At 36.1% G+C, this 18,142-nt stretch overlaps 7 protein-coding genes across 7 annotated transcripts; 2 read left to right on the forward strand and 5 right to left on the reverse strand. All coding sequences in view use genetic code 12, as the record gives it.

The window, feature by feature from the left end:
* Positions 1-2,324: 2,324 nt before the first annotated feature.
* Positions 2,325-3,311, reverse strand: KGF56_004278 (putative phosphomutase; the record flags this gene model as incomplete). The annotated part of the gene is made up of 1 exon (XM_049325700.1): positions 2,325-3,311. One exon carries the CDS (start codon positions 3,309-3,311, stop codon positions 2,325-2,327), a length of 987 nt encoding a protein of 328 aa, XP_049178564.1.
* Positions 3,312-4,757: 1,446 nt separating this feature from the next.
* On the forward strand, positions 4,758-6,647 carry TPD3 (protein phosphatase 2A structural subunit; the record flags this gene model as incomplete). Its single annotated transcript, XM_049325701.1, has 1 exon — positions 4,758-6,647. The coding sequence occupies one exon, from the start codon at positions 4,758-4,760 to the stop codon at positions 6,645-6,647; it is 1,890 nt and encodes a 629-aa protein (XP_049178565.1).
* Positions 6,648-6,757: 110 nt separating this feature from the next.
* Positions 6,758-7,475, reverse strand: ISA2 (Isa2p; the record flags this gene model as incomplete). The annotated part of the gene is made up of 2 exons (XM_049325702.1): positions 6,758-7,394; positions 7,465-7,475. The coding sequence occupies 2 exons, from the start codon at positions 7,473-7,475 to the stop codon at positions 6,758-6,760; spliced, it is 648 nt and encodes a 215-aa protein (XP_049178566.1).
* A 244-nt stretch (positions 7,476-7,719) lies between these two features.
* PMT2 (dolichyl-phosphate-mannose-protein mannosyltransferase) lies at positions 7,720-10,023 on the reverse strand (the record flags this gene model as incomplete). The annotated part of the gene is made up of 1 exon (XM_049325703.1): positions 7,720-10,023. One exon carries the CDS (start codon positions 10,021-10,023, stop codon positions 7,720-7,722), a length of 2,304 nt encoding a protein of 767 aa, XP_049178567.1.
* Positions 10,024-10,531: 508 nt separating this feature from the next.
* Positions 10,532-11,539, reverse strand: TDH3 (glyceraldehyde-3-phosphate dehydrogenase (phosphorylating); the record flags this gene model as incomplete). Its single annotated transcript, XM_049325704.1, has 1 exon — positions 10,532-11,539. The coding sequence occupies one exon, from the start codon at positions 11,537-11,539 to the stop codon at positions 10,532-10,534; it is 1,008 nt and encodes a 335-aa protein (XP_049178568.1).
* A 1,010-nt stretch (positions 11,540-12,549) lies between these two features.
* Positions 12,550-13,401, forward strand: KGF56_004283 (aldo-keto reductase superfamily protein; the record flags this gene model as incomplete). Its single annotated transcript, XM_049325707.1, has 1 exon — positions 12,550-13,401. One exon carries the CDS (start codon positions 12,550-12,552, stop codon positions 13,399-13,401), a length of 852 nt encoding a protein of 283 aa, XP_049178569.1.
* Positions 13,402-15,452: 2,051 nt separating this feature from the next.
* Positions 15,453-16,862, reverse strand: FCR1 (Fcr1p; the record flags this gene model as incomplete). Its single annotated transcript, XM_049325708.1, has 1 exon — positions 15,453-16,862. One exon carries the CDS (start codon positions 16,860-16,862, stop codon positions 15,453-15,455), a length of 1,410 nt encoding a protein of 469 aa, XP_049178570.1.
* Between the last annotated feature and the right edge of the window lie 1,280 nt (positions 16,863-18,142).

Consider the following 18,142-nt stretch of genomic DNA (forward strand, 5'->3'; position numbering starts at 1 on the left):
GGGGGGGGGGGGGGGGGGGGGTATTAGTGAAAGTTTATTAATTATGGCAATGGAGATGACAAGATGAAAAGATGAAAAGTATGGTACACGAAGGTATCAGAAAAATAGCATTAAATAAAAATAAATTTTGTAGAAATTACCAAAAAAGCTGTCCTGCGTATAAAATTGAAGTTGCAAACTGCCCGCCCTTCCCCTCCCCTTCTAAAAACAATGGATGAACAAACCAGGAAAATTGGAAAGATAAGAAAGTATCTATGATCCTTAACCTATCGAGTCCATATCTTTATGCTAACGAGTGTCTAAAATCTTTTCTCTACTACTTCTAGTCTTGATGTTTTGGTATTCCAACCAACAAAGAATTTCATTCTTGTTTTAATTTTTTTTTCTATATTGTTTATTTACCATTCACACCTGAAAAAAAAGTTTTGAAAATTTCATATTTAATTGGATCTCATCGAGCATATGAGCATATGATAACATTTTAGGTACCTCTTGAAAAAGTACAGGATTTCTTTCACTTACCCAAACCTATGTGTTTATAGGTAGACTCTTGCATCTTAGAGGGTCAATATATGCAAGTAAGATAATACTTTATTGAAGGAATTTTTACTTCAATTTGTATTTAGACCCGTGTGTGAATACTTTATTGAAGAATTTTTACTTCAATTTGCATTTAAACCCGTGTGTGCAGCTTTATAAATTCAAACGGCGCCCTTCACTGGCCAAATTAGGTCAACGCTATTCTTTTTTATATCAAGTGCCGCTCCACTAGCTCGCTTCGCTTCCTAGTGTCGCAATATCCAAAATAAAAATAAAAAGGACCAAACATATTTAAACAAAGTTAACAAGAATGAGGCTAACACATGGGTTTGACAAAATAGGAAATTATGCATACCAAAGAATAACAACTTGTGACAAATTTAAGCCCCGTTTTGGGTTAGTAAATGGTCACACGATCAAGAGACACATATTTCGTTTTACCTTTCCTTGTTTAGTTGATCCTCTTTGGTATTGCTCTTTACCTTTTGTCTTTGTGCATTTACCTATACATAATTATACTATACCCCAACTCTGCCCAATTTGGAAAAGGGTAGTGTATGGCGTACCAAATAATTTGCAAAAATAATAGTAGTTATTATCAAGTAAATCATACAAAATAATACAGATAAACCAGTATGATAAACATTTCTGTGCGGTTATGAGCAAAAATAGAACTATCTTCTTAATCTTTCAGAGGTGAAACTTTACCAACACATATTATTTATTTTTTTTTGGGGCTAATAACATTTGGGATTTTGAATCCTAATATAAGTCCCTTTGTCAAGCAAAGTTTACTCTCATTTCTATGTATTGAAGTAATAGTTTACAGCCTTAGGTCTCTCCCTATATGGGCAATCAAAAGCTACTTTGATTGTCCTTTTTCTAATAGTTTACACAGTTCTTTCTTTTTTTTCTTTTCTTTTTTCTTTTTACTCTTTACAAACATGTATACAAATTTGTACTTTATTTCATTATTCTTCTTATCCAACCAATCTCTAAAGCTAATTCTCATGCTTAGTTATAGCTAACCAAAGTAAACAAACCATAACTATAATTCTAATATCTTTAGACGAGAAAAGAAAGAATTAGTCGTATTGTTACCACCAAGACTAATTGTCATATTCTCGCAAACTTATCTGAACAGAGAGAGACTAAAAAATATTTGGGGCGAGATCTGTAAAGGCAATCTATAGAGGCAAGATCTGTAAAGGCAATCTATAAAGGCAATCTATAAAGGCAAGGGTACACGCTCAGTTTCAAGACTTACCAACAATATGACTACTCATACTCCAAAAGTACTGGAAAATAAATTAAAGTGGCTTAATCTTTTTTTTTTGTGTTGTTTTGTTGCACCCTGCGTGCTACCGATTTGACATCTTTAGTCTATAAATAGAGGCTTATAAAGTACAACTAAATATTGTTTGATAGCTTGTATTGTAAATGTTGAAAAAGTGTACTTTCAACTTGCTTAGTTCCCTGTATCTATACTGTTCAAATGTGCAGATATTTGGTCTTTGGTAGTGACACACAACAAGACTTTTTACAGCAACAAACCTTTAAGACTAGACGAGTGAAACGAATCTAGTCGATAAAGTGTTGGTTGATAGACTAGCGAGCAAAGCAAGATCGTGTCGATAGTGTGAATAGTGTCAATAGTGTCAATAGTGACGTTGCTCCACTATCTCGCTCTGCTCGATAGTGTCGACTCTGTCGATAGTGTCAATAGTGACGTTGCCCCACTATCTCGCTCTGCTCGATAGTGTCGACTCTGTCGATAGTGTATTTCATAATTTCTCAATGTTTCCTCTTCTCAAAGCTTTGACAAAAACAGGCACCATTCCACCAGTTTGAACAGCAAATGACCTATGACCCAAAACCATCAACTGGGTTCTTATACTCCCACTATGACTAGTTATACCAATGATAGATTCATCCTTGCCACATTCAGAAAATAATTCTTGCAATGCCGAATTCATCCGCATGGCTTGTTCATCAACGGTTTCTCTGTAATCATCCTGGTATAATTCATCCTCTTCTGTTAGACTCGATTCAATTTCAAACCCTTTACCTGTAAACCTTTGGTTTATTATTGAGCGAGTTGATCGTTTATCACATGTATGTATACCCATAGTTTCTCTCCAATTCTCTTGAATCTTGGGCTGGACCTTTTTCAAATCTAATATTGGATCCCACGTATAGTACAAAGTATCAATGGCTCTAGATAATGGCGACACATACAATCTGTTTGGCATGATCAATGACTTATTTGAAGCATTATTATTACTTAGCTCTTGCGCGATCAATTTACTATTCTTTCTCGCTGTTTCGATACTCTCCATTGTCAAATTAGCATCTGGACCCCAAGTCATCTCGTCGTCTCCATTAATTTTTGACCAATAGTTATTCCATGCATCGTCTCCATATTTCAAATGCGCTAAATTGTGGTACCCGGCATAATGACGAAAAAGAAATAGAATCTTGTATTGTTCATCTTGACAAGATTCCAGATTCAACTGATTTAATCGTTCAACTATCGCATCCCACGAACCTATTTTCCCAAAATGTTCATCTAAATAGTTGAATTTGGATTCGTCTGTGTCGGGATCAGATTGTTTGAACATGCCAGGAACAATACTGAACTCCCAACAATTGGGATTCTCCAAATGATACTGGTGTAACTTAATGGAATATGCATCTCTATATTTTGGGTCTATTTGCGAGTCTAAGATGTCTAACGAGTTCGGAGACGGGGCTAGCGATGAAGAGGACATAATATAGAGGATACCTGTGAAATAATGCTGTATTCTATGGGAGAGCAGTGGAAACATGTGCTTCTAAAGATACCCGCTTGATGAAATAATCATTTTAGGGCGTGCTTGAAAATTTGTTTAAAGTCACGTGATAACAACACTATCGGAAGAGACTAGACGAGTGAAACGAGTCTAGTCGAAAGAAACTAGTTGAAAGAGGAAGAGACTAGTTTATAGAATGTAGAGAGAGAGTTATATATAGAGAGAGTTACATATATAGAGAGAGTTATATATAGAGAGAGTTACATATAGAGAGAGTTATATATAGAGAGAGTTACATATATAGAGAGAGTTACATATAGAGAGAGTTAGCACCGGTATTTTCCATAGAGACCATCAACATTCTGCAAGCACCAGCCTTTTCTATTATTTTCATACATTCCATACCCTCTCTCTCTCTCTCTCTCTCTCTCTCTCTCTCTCTCTCTCTCTCTCTCTCTCTCTTAATATCATTTTCATAATGGGTTAAGATATCCTTTATGCAAGGTCACGTGATATATACCAAAGAAATTGCAATCATATGGAACTAGACCCCCCCCAGCATTATTTAGCAAGCATTGGGATCAATATTCTGCAAGCAGTGGGATAAACCCATCAATATTCTGCAAGCAGTGGGATTTTCCGCTTTATACGAAAGTTTTCATAACACCAGCTTTACCTATCATTCTAATATATTCTCTACCATAAGTTTTTTCTCTCTCTCTCTCTTCCTCCATTTCTCTCGTTATTTTTCATTCTCTCTCTCTCTCGTTATTTTTCATTCTTTTTTCGGCATTCTCTCTTTCCAAATATCATTTTCAAAGTCACGTGACAAATACTAAAGAATATATAGAACCAATTGGTGATTATAGACGACCCCCCCACCAGCATTATTTAGCAAGTTACTGGCTACACAGAACTAGCATAGATGAGAGGAGAGTCAAATATCTCATACTACAAGTTTTCTCCCCTTCCCTTTCTTCTTCTCTCTTTCCCTTACTTCTCTTTTTCTCTTACTTCTCTCTTTCCCTTACTTCTCTCTATTTTTCACTCTCTCTTCCCTTTCTCTACTAACCAAGTCAACAGAAAAAAGGTCAACAGAAAAAAAGGCCAACTTGGAAAGAGAAGAAAAAAAAAAGTGATTGATTAATACTTACAACAAAAACTATATACCAGATAACACCTATTGACTTAATATACAAAAAAAAAAACCGACACTAGTTATAACATAGAAAAAAAAAGAGTTATAACATTAGGTAAGCTGCCGTCTACCATTAAATTGATCACAGCGTAATACAGAAAAGCTCAGTTGGATAAACCTTTTTTTTTTTTTTGTTTTTCTTCATATTACAAGAAAGGTTTTATATTTCTTTCTTTCTTTTTTTTTTTTTTTTTTCAATTCAATTCAATTTAGTTCAATTCAATTCAATGAATAATTTCAACGACGACTTATACCCGTTAGCTCTCCTTATGGATGAGTTGAAACACGACGATGTATCAAACAGGGTCGAGGCTATGCAGAGACTAGACACAATTGCTATTGCACTAGGTACCGAAAGAACACGTAAAGAGTTATTACCATTTTTAAATGATGTTGCTCAAGACGATGAGGAAGAAGTATTTGCCGTTTTGGGTACCAAATTGGGAGATTTTGTCCCCTTGATTGGCGGCCACGAATACTGTGAACCTTTAATATCCATTTTGACCATATTGGCATCAATGGAAGAACCTTTGGTGAGAGACAAGGCAATTGAATCTTTAAACAAAATCAGTTTGGAGTTGACACAAGAGGAAATCAACAAAATCTTTCTTAATTTGATCACTAATCTAACACAGGGAAATTGGTTCCTGAAAAAAATCGCTTCGTGCGGTTTGTACAAGGCGGTGATTATCAGGGTTAATGCCGAAGTTAGAAAAGATTTACTAAAGATGTATCTCAAACTAGTTACTGACGATTACCCAATGGTTAGAAGAAGCGCCGCAACAAATTTACCACATTTGATTGACTTGCTAACAGAATTTACCGAGAAATCGCCTAACGATGTCAACAAAGTTAACAATGAGGACTGGGAAATCATTTCTAAAATGTTTCAGCATTTACTCAATGATGATCAAGATTCAGTTAAATTTCTTAGTGTTGATGTTCTCATATCGATTTTGGTTTTCTTTCAAAAAATCCACGAATATAGCTTCAATTCAGATTTTTTGTCAAGTGCATTAAAGCTCATCAAAGATGAAAGTTGGAGAGTAAGATATACAGCTGCTGATAGATTCAGTAAAATTGCATCCAATTTTGCTCCCAATGAACAAGATTTATTTCAGTTAATTGACCCGTTTATATCATTGATGAAGGATCATGAGGGAGAGGTGAGAAAGGCAATTGCTAAACAGTTGCCGTCATTCTGCCAATTGTTAACCAAATACCCTCCTGCAAAAGCAACAATATTAAACAAAATTATTCCGGTGGTGAATGAGTTAAGTCAAGACCCACAAGAAAACGTTAGAGCCTCATTGGCCTCAACTATTACCGAATTATCACCAATCTTGGAAAGACAAGCCACAATTGACAAATTATTACCAATTTTCTTAACCATGTTGAAGGATGAATTTCCAGATGTCAGATTGAACATAATTTCCAATTTATCAGTAGTCAATGAAACCATTGGTATCAATTTGTTATCAACAAATTTACTTCCGGCTATAACAGAATTAGCGCAAGATCACAAATGGAGAGTTAGATTGGCCATAATTGAATATATACCCAAATTAGCAGAGCAACTTGGCGAATCCTTCTTCAACGATGAATTGTTATCGTTGTGTTTGTCATGGTTATGGGACCCTGTTTTTGCCATCAGGGAAGCAGCGGTGAACAACTTGAAAAACTTAACCGTTATATTTGGCTCTCAGTGGGCAGCAAAGGAAATTCTTAGTAGGTTGTTAAATCAAGACGACAAAATCGATGAGGATGACAAGATTGACTATTCAAATTTTATAATTAGAATAACGTGTCTTTTTGCTGTGACAAGCTTGATTCCGGTGATTGACCACAAAATACTCATTGAAAAAGTACTTCCGTTTATCAACAGTTTGATTACTGATGCTGTGCCAAATATAAGATTCAACGTTGCTAAATCGTATCTAACCTTGGTTGAAACTTTAGCAAAAGACGAACAAGCAAAGGCAAATCCGGAAGAATTGAAGAAATTGATAAATTTACAAGTGTTATCGAATTTACAGAAATTGGAAACGGATGATGACGTAGACGTTAGATTTTATTCAACAAAGAGCATCAAGGGAATAAACGAAATGTTGGCATAAGACCACAGGTAATACTACTACTACTACTACTACTACTACAACAACAACAACAACTACAACAACAACAAAAAAGAAAAAAAAAAAAAGTATGCTATTTTGTCATCTATAAATTAGTTCTCCTCTTGCTTCCTTTCTAATTTCTCAAAATCGAAATCAAAAGAAGCACCACACCCACACGAAGTGCTGGTGTATGGACTATCAACAACTTTAAATTGACTACCAATCAACTCTTTTGTATGATCGACTTTGGAGTCTTGTAATATAGTTAGACTGGAATCATCAAGTACAATCCTCCCTTTTCTTTCACCATCATCTCTTTCAAAAACAAAAACATCCTCGTCTTTATTTTCAGCCAAGAATTTGTCCAAGTCAACCAAATTCAAATTGTACTGAAATCCGTGACATCCACCGCTTTCGACTTGAATATGTAGTGCTGAATCTTTGGGATCAGCTGTATGAATTTTATTCAATTTGTTCAACGCTCTTTCGGTAATAGCTATTGTTTTCTTGGTATCGCCATGTATTAGTCTCGTCGCTTGGAAGTCACTCATATTTCCCCCCGCAATATCCTCCCTTACCCTATCATTATCCTGTTGTTGTTTCACCAGCAGCACTACCAGCAGCAGCAGTGGTAGTGGTGTTGTTTTCGGGTCTGATGGGAATGCAAATGCTGAAGGCTTAAAGCTTTTTGGTTCAGAACGAGATAGCAATGCCGTCACATTAAACCTTCGTTGTAGACTACCGCGTCTATAAATAGGGATCACCCCGACATACGGTCTGTGTCTTGTTATACTTCTAATCATCATCATTTGCTTACTTTAAAAGCATACAGATAAAACATGAAACTTTGAATTACAACTCTCTTCATCAAAAGTGGAAGAAATAAATATTTTAACTTTTTTTTTTATTTTCTTTTTTTTTGTCATGACACAAAACGTAACCGTATCTCCCAACTGATATCTTACAAGAGAGTAGTATGTGCATTCAATTCTATGTTTAATGACTATATACTGTTCCTTTCTTCTTTAAATTTCCATCAACATCATCGTATTCTTCTTCTTCTTCTTCTTCTTTATTGGTAGTTATCATCGGCAACTCTCCAAGAATTTATCAACTGTAAATGTTTCCAGTTTTCCTTAGCACCCTCCATACCCCATGAAAAGTATCTAAAGTACCAAAAGGTAAAACCAACGAGAAAGTATGCAGCAAGATATATTCCAGCATATACCAATTTGTTCAAAACCGACGCATTGGGTCTGTTGAACATTGAAGCGAATGCGTCTACTTCGTAACAGAAAACAATCATTGCAAAATAGAGTGCAGGCACATAATGATGAACATATGTGACTCTGCCCATAATGACGAATGGCATAAAGTGCAAACCCCAACCAATCATTGGATAAACTCCACCCATAAAGAACTTTTTCAATTTGGATCTTTCAGTTGGTGGGAAGTCAACAAATTGTCTTTGCCATCTAATAAGATAGTAAAGCGTAATGAAAGCAAAAGCAATAACACCAATTGTCGATGTCCACGTAGTTGCAGGTGAACCAATCATAAAGTATTTAGGCTTATCGGGTCCCCATCCACACATCCTAATACCAACATTCAACGTTGGCCATTGCCAAAAGGAAGAGGCCAAGTCATCTTGTTTGTCTGGATCAGGTAACAAAGCATTATTTGTGGCCATCATGGCTAAGTTGATTTGTATAAAATCACGGAAAAATCTAGTCTTTGGTAGTTTAAAGTCTGCAGGAGCTGGCGGCAAGATTTGATTTCTGTTGTTCTCAAGATTCCACCAAGTTCTTTTATCCTTTCTAAATGGATTCTTATAACAAACAACTTCTCCCTGTCTGAATCCCCATTGAGGTAAAGTAGAGCCGGAAACTCCCAAATAGCAACCCAACACCTCATTCTTTAACCTGAAAGAAGTGGTTAATGGGTGTAGCCTCAACTTATCCTCGTTACCAGCTTGTTCGACAATTTCTACAATCCAGTTGTCTTTAGCATCTCCAATAGTCAAATTACCATAACAAGCAACCTCATACTCGGATTTAGTAACAGGTCCTGCAATTTCATGTGTGTGTAAGTTTCTACCTGTTTGTGGATGCATCAATCTCACGTGCATTCCATCAATAACGTATTCAATATCGGTTAAATTTCCACTTGGGTCGTAGTATGGTTGTGGTCTAGCTCTTTGGAAAATCCAGTTGTTGTTTGAGTCTTTGTGGCCGTATGTAGTGACTTGTTGCTGTTTAGAGCCCTCCGGGAAAGTTTGCACGTGCGAGTGCAAAAGTCCACCGGTTAAGCCTTGATTCTTTAATGTAACAACTGAGTGTACAATTGACACTTCTCTTGGCCCACCTCCAACATCTGAATTTAACAAGTTGGCTTGAAACAAGGAAGACATGTTTGCATCTCCAGTTCCTGACTTGTACAACAAATCAAAATGAACTTTGAAGCAAAGCAAGAAAATTGCAAATGGTACAAGTATCAAACCAAGGGTTCTTGCTAACCAGTGACCAGCATATTTCTTCCATGACAACGATTTATCATTCAACTTGCTGAAAAGATCAATAATAGTGTAGATTCCAACTAAAGAAGTAACAAACAAGCCCACCATTTTCACTGAACAAACACAACCAATAGACACACCAGTAAGCAATAACCATTTCCACCATTTTCTTCCAAATTCTAGCTCCCTTGTGTTGAAGTTGTTAAAACGCGCAAAGCAAAAGACAGTAACAACAGTGAAGAATAACAACATTGAGTCTAATAAGATAAACTTACTCAAGGTAACATAAGAGCTTTCAAAAGTTACCATTAAAGTGAATAGCCAAGTAGTCCAAACGGAAAATCCAATTTCCTTCATTGTGAAATAAGCAAATGGTACACACAAGGCTGAGAATGTAGCATTGAACAATCTCATTTTTGTATAGTCAATATAGTCAGGATACTGCTCACCACTGGGGAAGTCCCAAGATCCGTTATAGCCAGCAATATATCCGGAAAGCCCAACCAACATTTTACCTAATGGAGGATGAACATCGTGGTAAAACTCGTGTCTCAAATAGTACGAACCAAACTTCCCAAAATGTGCTTCATCCCAAACAACATTGTTATTTACAGAGATTCGGTAGAATCTGACAAAAAATGATAACAATGTAAACAAAAGCGGTGCTAAAATGGACTCCAATTTCTTCAAGGATTCAATTGACTCTTTTGTTTCGTCATATTGACTTCTTTTAATAGCCTCTTTTTCTTCTTCTTCTGCTACTTTGTTGTGGGAATATTTCTCATCAATCGTTGTTGGTACCTTCCTAGATTTGGTCAGATTAGCCACAGTTTCACGGGGCTGAGCAGAAGACGTCGACATGACTCACACACGAAGACCAAAGCAACTCGCTATACTACAATTTCTATTGGAAAAGATGTGAAAAATAAAAAAAAAATAAAAAAAAAAGAATCCAATAAAAAAAAATAAGGCGCACACCAGCAAAGAGTTAAACCGAGAAAACCCAAGGAGACACGTCAATAGTTAAAAGTTATCCCCAAAAAAAAAGGAGAGGTTGGTGCTACCACCGCAGTAGATATAAGGGGGAGGGGGGGATATCGGAGCAGGAGGACGTAAGAAAGATTGCAGCGGAAAAAGTGAGAATATACGAACGTGAACTTGACGAAAAACATAGACCAAGAGCTGTTAGAGAAAAAGAGAGAGAAAAAGAGAGAGAGCACTAAAAAAAAAGAGAATACATGGTTATTTGAATTATTCATTTTTTTATGTATCAAACATGTACATTATTCAAGTCTTTACAATTTCGTAATCTTATTCAAGTCTTTACAGTTTCGTAGTCTTATTCAAGTCTCTACAATTTCGTAGATAGTTATTTTGAAACTTTAGCAACGTGTTCCAACAAGTCAACAACACGAGTAGAGTAACCAAATTCGTTATCGTACCATGAAACCAACTTGACAAAAGTTGGGCTCAATAAGATACCAGCCTTTTCATCAAAGATTGAAGAGTATGGGGAACCCAAGAAATCAGTTGAGACAACAGCTTCTTCAGTGTAACCCATAATTCCCTTCATTGAACCTTCTGAAGCCTTTTTGACGGCTTGAGCAATTTCTTCGTATGTAGCTGGTTTCTTCAATCTGACAGTCAAGTCAACAACTGAAACATCAACAGTTGGCACTCTCAAGGACATACCGGTCAATTTTCCATTCAAAGCTGGAATAACCTTACCAACAGCTTTAGCAGCACCGGTTGAGGATGGGATAATGTTACCAGAAGCAGTTCTACCACCTCTCCAGTCCTTGTGGGATGGACCGTCAACGGTCTTTTGGGTAGCGGTCATTGAGTGGACAGTGGTCATCAAACCTTCTTCAATACCAAAGCTGTCATTAATGATCTTGGCCAATGGGGCTAAACAGTTAGTGGTACATGAAGCATTTGAGATAATGTCCAAGTCTGGGGTGTAGGTGTCTTCATTGACACCAACAACAAACATTGGAGCGTCAGCTGATGGAGCAGTAATAATGACTTTTTTAGCACCTGCTTCAATGTGTTTCTTAGCACCTTCAATCTTGGTGAAAACACCAGTTGATTCAATAACGTATTCAACACCAACTTTTCCCCATGGGATTTCAGCTGGGTCTTTGCATTGGAAAACTTCAATCTTTTGACCATCAATGATCAAGTTGTCTCCTTCGGATTTGACATCACCCTTGTAAGTACCGTGGGTGGAGTCGTATTTGAACATGTAAGCAGCATAGTCTGGAGCAATGAATGGATCATTGACAGCGACAACTTCAATGTCCTTTCTTTGCAAAGCAACTCTCAAGACTAAACGTCCGATTCTACCGAAACCGTTAATACCAATTTTAATAGCCATTGTTATAGAGTAGTACTTGTCCCTTTTGTTGTTCTGATTCCCTTTTGTAAAGAAGAAAAAAAATCAATTGATGTTAAAAAGGAAAAAAAAGAAGAGGTGGAAAAAGAATTTCAATCTTGTTGAAATGAAAAGAGTTTTTATATATAATCCAAAATGGAATTCAAAATGGAATCGAATATGTATCAGGTATTGGGTTATGGCTTACATAAGCATTGTTACCTCCTTGTATAATTAACCCATTTAAGTTTCTCGCAGTGAAAGTTTGCTTTATTCTTTATGGTTCTTTTTTTTTTTTTTTTTTTTTGAGCCCCCGGGTGTTTATGGTCCACTTAGATGACATTGTAAAAATAATTTATATACCACGCGCTCTTTTTACGGAAACATTATAGTGTTTCCCGGTCGGCTTACTGTAGTCAGAGAATATGGTTCGATTTAACTAACGACGAGGAAATTACATTTAAAGGACGCTAGTGTTCCAATTGATGCGCAATATTTCTCTCCGGTAGCAATCGGGATACATTAGAGTAACACACACCAAACCAAGAATCGGATCTTTGTCCGGCTTTTGGTGGGTTGTTGGTAAATAATGATAAAAACCTTTTTTTGCTCCTCATTTCATTACTCAATGGCTAGCACCATAGATACTGCTTATGCCTATATGTCTCAGCTCCAATGAGATATCGACTCAATGCCTCGACTGCAGATATCGACTCAATGCCTCGACTGCAGATATCGACTCAATGCCTCGACTACAGATATCGACTCAATGCCTCGACTGCAGATATCGACTCCTTACCTTAACTACGCGCATACTCGCATTTGAGTGAAATGTCTATCTATCGTTTTCAATTGCAACTAATACAAGTTGTTAATAGAATATAATTGCTACCCCATTCTTGAGCAATAATAAAGCTGATTTTTATCACTTGTCACTTTTATGATTTTTCATGATTTTTCATGATTTTTCATGATTTTTCATAATACTCCTTTTCTTTTCTTTACCATTTCTAATGTCATATAGATCAATCACGCTAAACTCAGGCAACACTATTCCCTCAATTGGGTTAGGGTGCTATAATATCCCCACCTCTCAAACTAGCAGCTTAGTTTATGAAGCCTTAAAAGTTGGGTATCGTCATTTCGATACCGCTGTGCTTTATGGAAACGAGAGTCAAGTTATCAAGGGAATTAGCCTATTCCTTAGAGATAATCCTCAAGTAGAAAGGTCGCAAATTTTCTACACAACGAAGCTATGGAATAATCAATTGGGCAAAAAAGCTACTGAGAAAGCAATTGACACCATGATGGACCAAATTGGAGACTTGAAATATATTGACTTGCTATTGATTCATTCTCCCTTACCTGGCCAGCAACGTCGATTAGAAAGTTGGGGGGTCATGCAGGAGGCTGTACAACAAGGCAAGATCAAAAACATTGGTGTATCAAATTACGGTAAACACCATATTGAGGAATTGTTCAACTGGTCACAATTAAAAATCCCACCAGCAGTCAATCAAATCGAGATAAGTCCCTGGTGTATGCGTCAGGAATTGGCACAATGGTGTTTGAAGAACGATATCCAAGTTGAAGCCTATGCACCATTGACTCATGGTTACAAATTGGAGTCTCCGCCTGCTGAGCTCAAAAAGATTATGACAAAATATAACAAATCTGCTGCTCAAATTTTGATCAAATGGTCATTGGAAAAGGGATATATTCCATTACCAAAGACCAAAACACCATCAAGATTGATATCGAATATTTCAGTAAATGACTTTGAATTGACTGCGGAAGAGATGAAAATTATTGACCAACCAGATGCTTATGAACCAACCGATTGGGAATGTACAGATGCCCCATGAAAATGAGAAAATGAGAGAATGAGAAAATGAAGAAATGAGGCATTGAAAGAATGAGAAAATGAAGAAATGAGACATTGAGAGAATGAGAAAATATGGTGGTAATGATGGTGATTATCTTTAACTCGATTATTGAGATAATTGCGAGCACTTTTACAGAAAGTGTTGGCTTTCTTTAGTACCAATACGGGGGGGTTATGATCTTTTTTCTCCACATATAGTTATCGCCAAACCCATATCGTTTTTTTTTTCTTGCTTTTTTTTTTCTTTGTTTTTTTGGGAAATTTTATATTAGGTACATCCAATACCCATGCTGCGCCAAATGCATCTTTGAAACTAAAGAACCATGTGTTTGGAGAATCAGCATTATCTATGATTTAGGCTCCTGTAGCAAGTTCATTTTTTTTGGGCTTTTTTTTTCTTTTTTGGAAGAATTATTGTAATGATTACCCTGTAGGATTTGATAAAGTAGCCGTGCTATAGTACTTCAAACTTTTCTTCCAATACTTCCTTTCCCCTTTGCTCTCTCTCTCCCCCATTTTTCTTAATTATGTAGCCCAAGAAAAGAATATCGCAATTTAAAGCCGAATAATAAATTCCTCAAAAAAAAAAAAAAAAAAAAAAAAAAAAAAAAAAAAAAAGCATCCCATTTGAACGGATTAATGACGTTCTTACTTTTTTAAAAAAAAAACCGAAAATCATGAAGTTTGTCTTATCGGGAATAAATGCATCTTACAATAAGAAAGCAAACTAGATCCCTCCAGAAAAATACATCATGTAATTCATTGCCATTGAAATAATAATTGAACTTAGGTTTGGGTAGTAAGATGCATAACATGGTGAAACATCAAAAACTCGTGATATGGTTCTATCATGTATTGCAAAAACCATAGAGGTCACTAACAAAAAACTGAAATAGTTTTTACAAAATTAGAAATATGTATGAGTTTTTTTTTTGTTTCTTCTGAAAAAAAAAAAAATTCTTGAACATTTCTGTAGACAAAGTAAATCTCTACCAAGTGTGTGTTTTGACTAAAATTGTCGTCAACAGGAAGGAGGATGTGCTATAGGTAATGGCCAATGATCTATAGGATAAGTGCAAATGAGTGGTGACTGAATGTCCTTTACTAAAGATGAGAAATGTTCAAAAGAGCTGTTTTCTCAAGTCATTCAAATAATTTCGAAAAGGATGATTTTTTGACGCTCTGGTAATTCCTGCAGCTTGCTAAGCATTATACATCAAACTCTTTTTCTCTTTTCCAGTATCTTTCATTTTACTTCTTAGAAAAAGGTTTATGTGATGTAAATATTGTTCTAGAATACACATTTTTTTGAGTGTTTTTGAGTATTTTTCTCTTGAATATGAAGGACATGTAACCAAGAAAGAACAATGCAAATAACCTACTTCTTCAAGGAAAATTTAGTCTACAGTTTGTTTGCTTTGTATCTCCCTCGCCCTTTTTCCGCTCTATTAGGTACCATACTTGATTAGAGGGCCCTTATACAAAATAATTAGTGGCCTATTTTCTTTGTCTTATAGTTGTTTATCTTTAAACAAAAAAAAAAAAAAAAAAAAAGTAGTTTGACAGATCTTTCTAAACTATCAAGTAGCAAAGTGGATTACAGCAGCAAATATTGCNAAATATTTATATATATATATATGATTTTTTTTTTTTTTTTTTTTTTTTTTTTTGGGGGGGGGGGGGAGGGGGCAAGCTCTTGATGGATCTTAAGCCAGTCTCGAAAGACTAGTTTAATAATTCCGCCTTTGAAGGGAAGTGAGATAATGGCTCCTTCTTTTGGCTAATCTCCTGTACTTCTAAAAGAGTAAGTAACAGAGAGTGATGAGAGAGAACGTGTTTTTATAGAGATTCCGTTATTATTTCTGATCAAATCGTTTCCATGGTATCAGTCTATGTTTTTAAAAAAAATGCAAAAAAAAAAAAAAAAACCTCAAGAAAAGAAGGTAATCTATAACTGCATATACAGGAACATTGCAAGAATTGAATGAAAAAGGGTGGATGAAGGGGGACGGAAATTTGATAAATCACCTTCTAATATCTCTCGGCAAATGGGTTCTTGTTATTCATAAAAGGGTCACAAACACCTGATAGGCCATCAAAAGCTGTTGTTGTTTGCGGGTGTACATCTGCACCACCACTACCATTGATATAAAAACTTGATTCCGGAAAATGTAGGTGAAGTTGCGTGCTAGGGTTATTGATAATTGTAGACTCGTCAACGGATTCATAATCATCAGGCATTAAAACTGCTGATGGTGGTTGCGAAAGCAAAACATTATGTACCAGCGAAGCTGGCGACGATAAGCAACTATTTCTTCTTTTTGTATCCAAGGATGGTATACGACTATGGTGCACTGGTTTGTGAACGTGACCATTGCAACCATTATTACTCTTTACCTTTTGGTTCGTTAAACCAGCTTGGCATGTGGACGACGACGATCTTCTAAGCGTGGTTGCTGGTGCAGTGGATAGCGAATGGTTTTCGTATTTGTTGCTCAACGATGTCATGGACGAGTTTTTACTCGATGATGTGAAGCTGTTATATGCGAATAAGGAAGCCGCTGGTGCAGTATTACTGGATTGGCCAAACATATATGGAGGTGAAATTGAACTTTGATTATCATCACTGTTCAAATCGGATAGCACTCCATCGTTGGAATATTTGTTCCCATAATCTGAATCGAGACTAGATGTCGCAGTCGCAGTTGCGGTTGTTGCCTTCACAGCAGCGGCAGCAGCATTAGCAGCAGCATCATCATCAGCAGTAGCATTGGTAGTAGAATGAACCAAATTATCTGTAGAGCTGGCACGCGACAAGCACGGGGATTCGGGCTCTTGCTTTACTTTTGTATTTATTCTCAAACTAGATGAATCACCCGGTAAAGAAGCAGTTTCACCAGAATTATTTCCAAACTTGTGGTTTGCAAATAATTTTGAAGCCAATTGCAAATTTTTCCTTGAGTCGTAATTAGCGGCAATCATAGCTCCTTGTTCCCATTCCATTGGCAAATTTCTCAACAAGCCTTTTTGTTTAATTAAATAAGAGACCACTCTGTTTATAGGAACGACATCATAATCTCTGTGTTGATCATACTCTTCGTCTGAAGATAAGTCGGAGTTAATATGTCGTTGCAGCACAATTTGATCAATCTCAGGTAAATAAGGTCTAGATAACTCAATCAACTTTTCAAACAGCTTGGATAATATATCCAATCTCGTCTCCAACAAATCAATATATCCGGTAGGATGATTTTTCTCCTTTAATTTCTTCTTTTCTGTGAATACACATATTTTATTGTCTAACAAACAACGATTGCATGGTTTCTTACCATCGCATTTGGTTTTCTTGATACGACATGAATCGCAAGCCTTTCCTACCCTCTTCTTTTTGACATGTGTCAGATGTGAATGGTAATGATCTTCTGTCTGACTCAATGACATTGTTATCGGGGATTAAAAGCTCGGTAATAAAAAAATAATAATAAGAAAAAAAAAAATACAAAAAAAAATACCTCTTAATAAAAAAACAGACCCTGGAGTATAGGTATGGTACAAGTCTTTTCCACCTGTGGAACCTCGGGTACAAACCTTACTGTATTGCCTATAATGTCTATCAGAGCCTGTGGAATATCTATGAAACCCGTGGAATATCTATGAAACCCGTGGAAAATCCGTGTGTAGATCCGCTGAGATAACCGACTAAGATCTTCCAAGAAAAGAAAAAAAAAATAATAAATAGATATTAGTTTTTGTTTGTTTGGAGTAAGTTGACAGATGGGGGTTGATCAGTAACACAGGAACCAGTAATATCAGTTGACAAGAAAAGCCGCTCCATCAAACTTGTACGACTCGTGTTGTAAAAATGTCTAATGGGAGGATGTATGTGTATTTATACTCTTATATCCTTGATAGTGCTTACTTCCGACAAAGGCTTTACCCCAGTGCGCATGTCACGCTTAGATTTATACCACTTTGAATAAGATGATTCTTTTTTGTTTGCTTCATCTCTTTAGAATAGAAGGTTTTTTTGGTTTTTTTTTATTTTTTTTATTTTCTTTTCTTTCTTTTAGTTTTGAACGAGTTTATATTCAGTACAAACAGGCTTTGGTAGAATTATGTCTCAGGGCTTAACTTTGCATAGTTTTCTTACAAATGAGGGTATACTGTTTGATTGTTTGATTAGGGAAACAAAGAAAAAAAAAGGAAGAAAAGCAATATCTCCTAGCATTTTTCCAGAGGGACTTTACTTTCCCCGAAAATAAGGTGGTTCTTTGCCGCATGTATCAGGTAATCCTGTAGGAGTTAAAGTAAAAATATTATTTTACAATGTATCAAGATATTGCAAACTAAATTAAATAAGATTAGTAATAAATTATTCAGTTTCTGGCACCTTTCCAAAATCAGGATAGTGCGAGAGAAAATCCAAAAAAAAAAAAAAAAAGTAGAATTGGTAGTGTACATGTAAGCGAGCAAAAAAAATTTATATCTTTTAACTATAAGACTTGCTTCATAACTAATTGATGAGGCTGTTCACCGCAAATTTGTTTAAGAAATTGCATTTTCCTGCTGCTTCTGCCGCTGCTGTTGATGCCGAATGCAGATTGCTGTTTGCTGTTTGCTCTTGAGTGTGCTGGTTGGCAAAGATGATAATAACTGATAGAAATATCAGTGCTCAAAAGTTGACAGTTTTTCAATGTGGTGTGTATAAAAGCCCACAAAAA

This window comes from Candida oxycetoniae (assembly GCF_023343755.2).
Source record: "Candida oxycetoniae strain CBS 10844 chromosome Unknown scaffold15, whole genome shotgun sequence".
NCBI classification, from domain to species: domain Eukaryota; kingdom Fungi; phylum Ascomycota; class Pichiomycetes; order Serinales; family Debaryomycetaceae; genus Lodderomyces; species Lodderomyces oxycetoniae.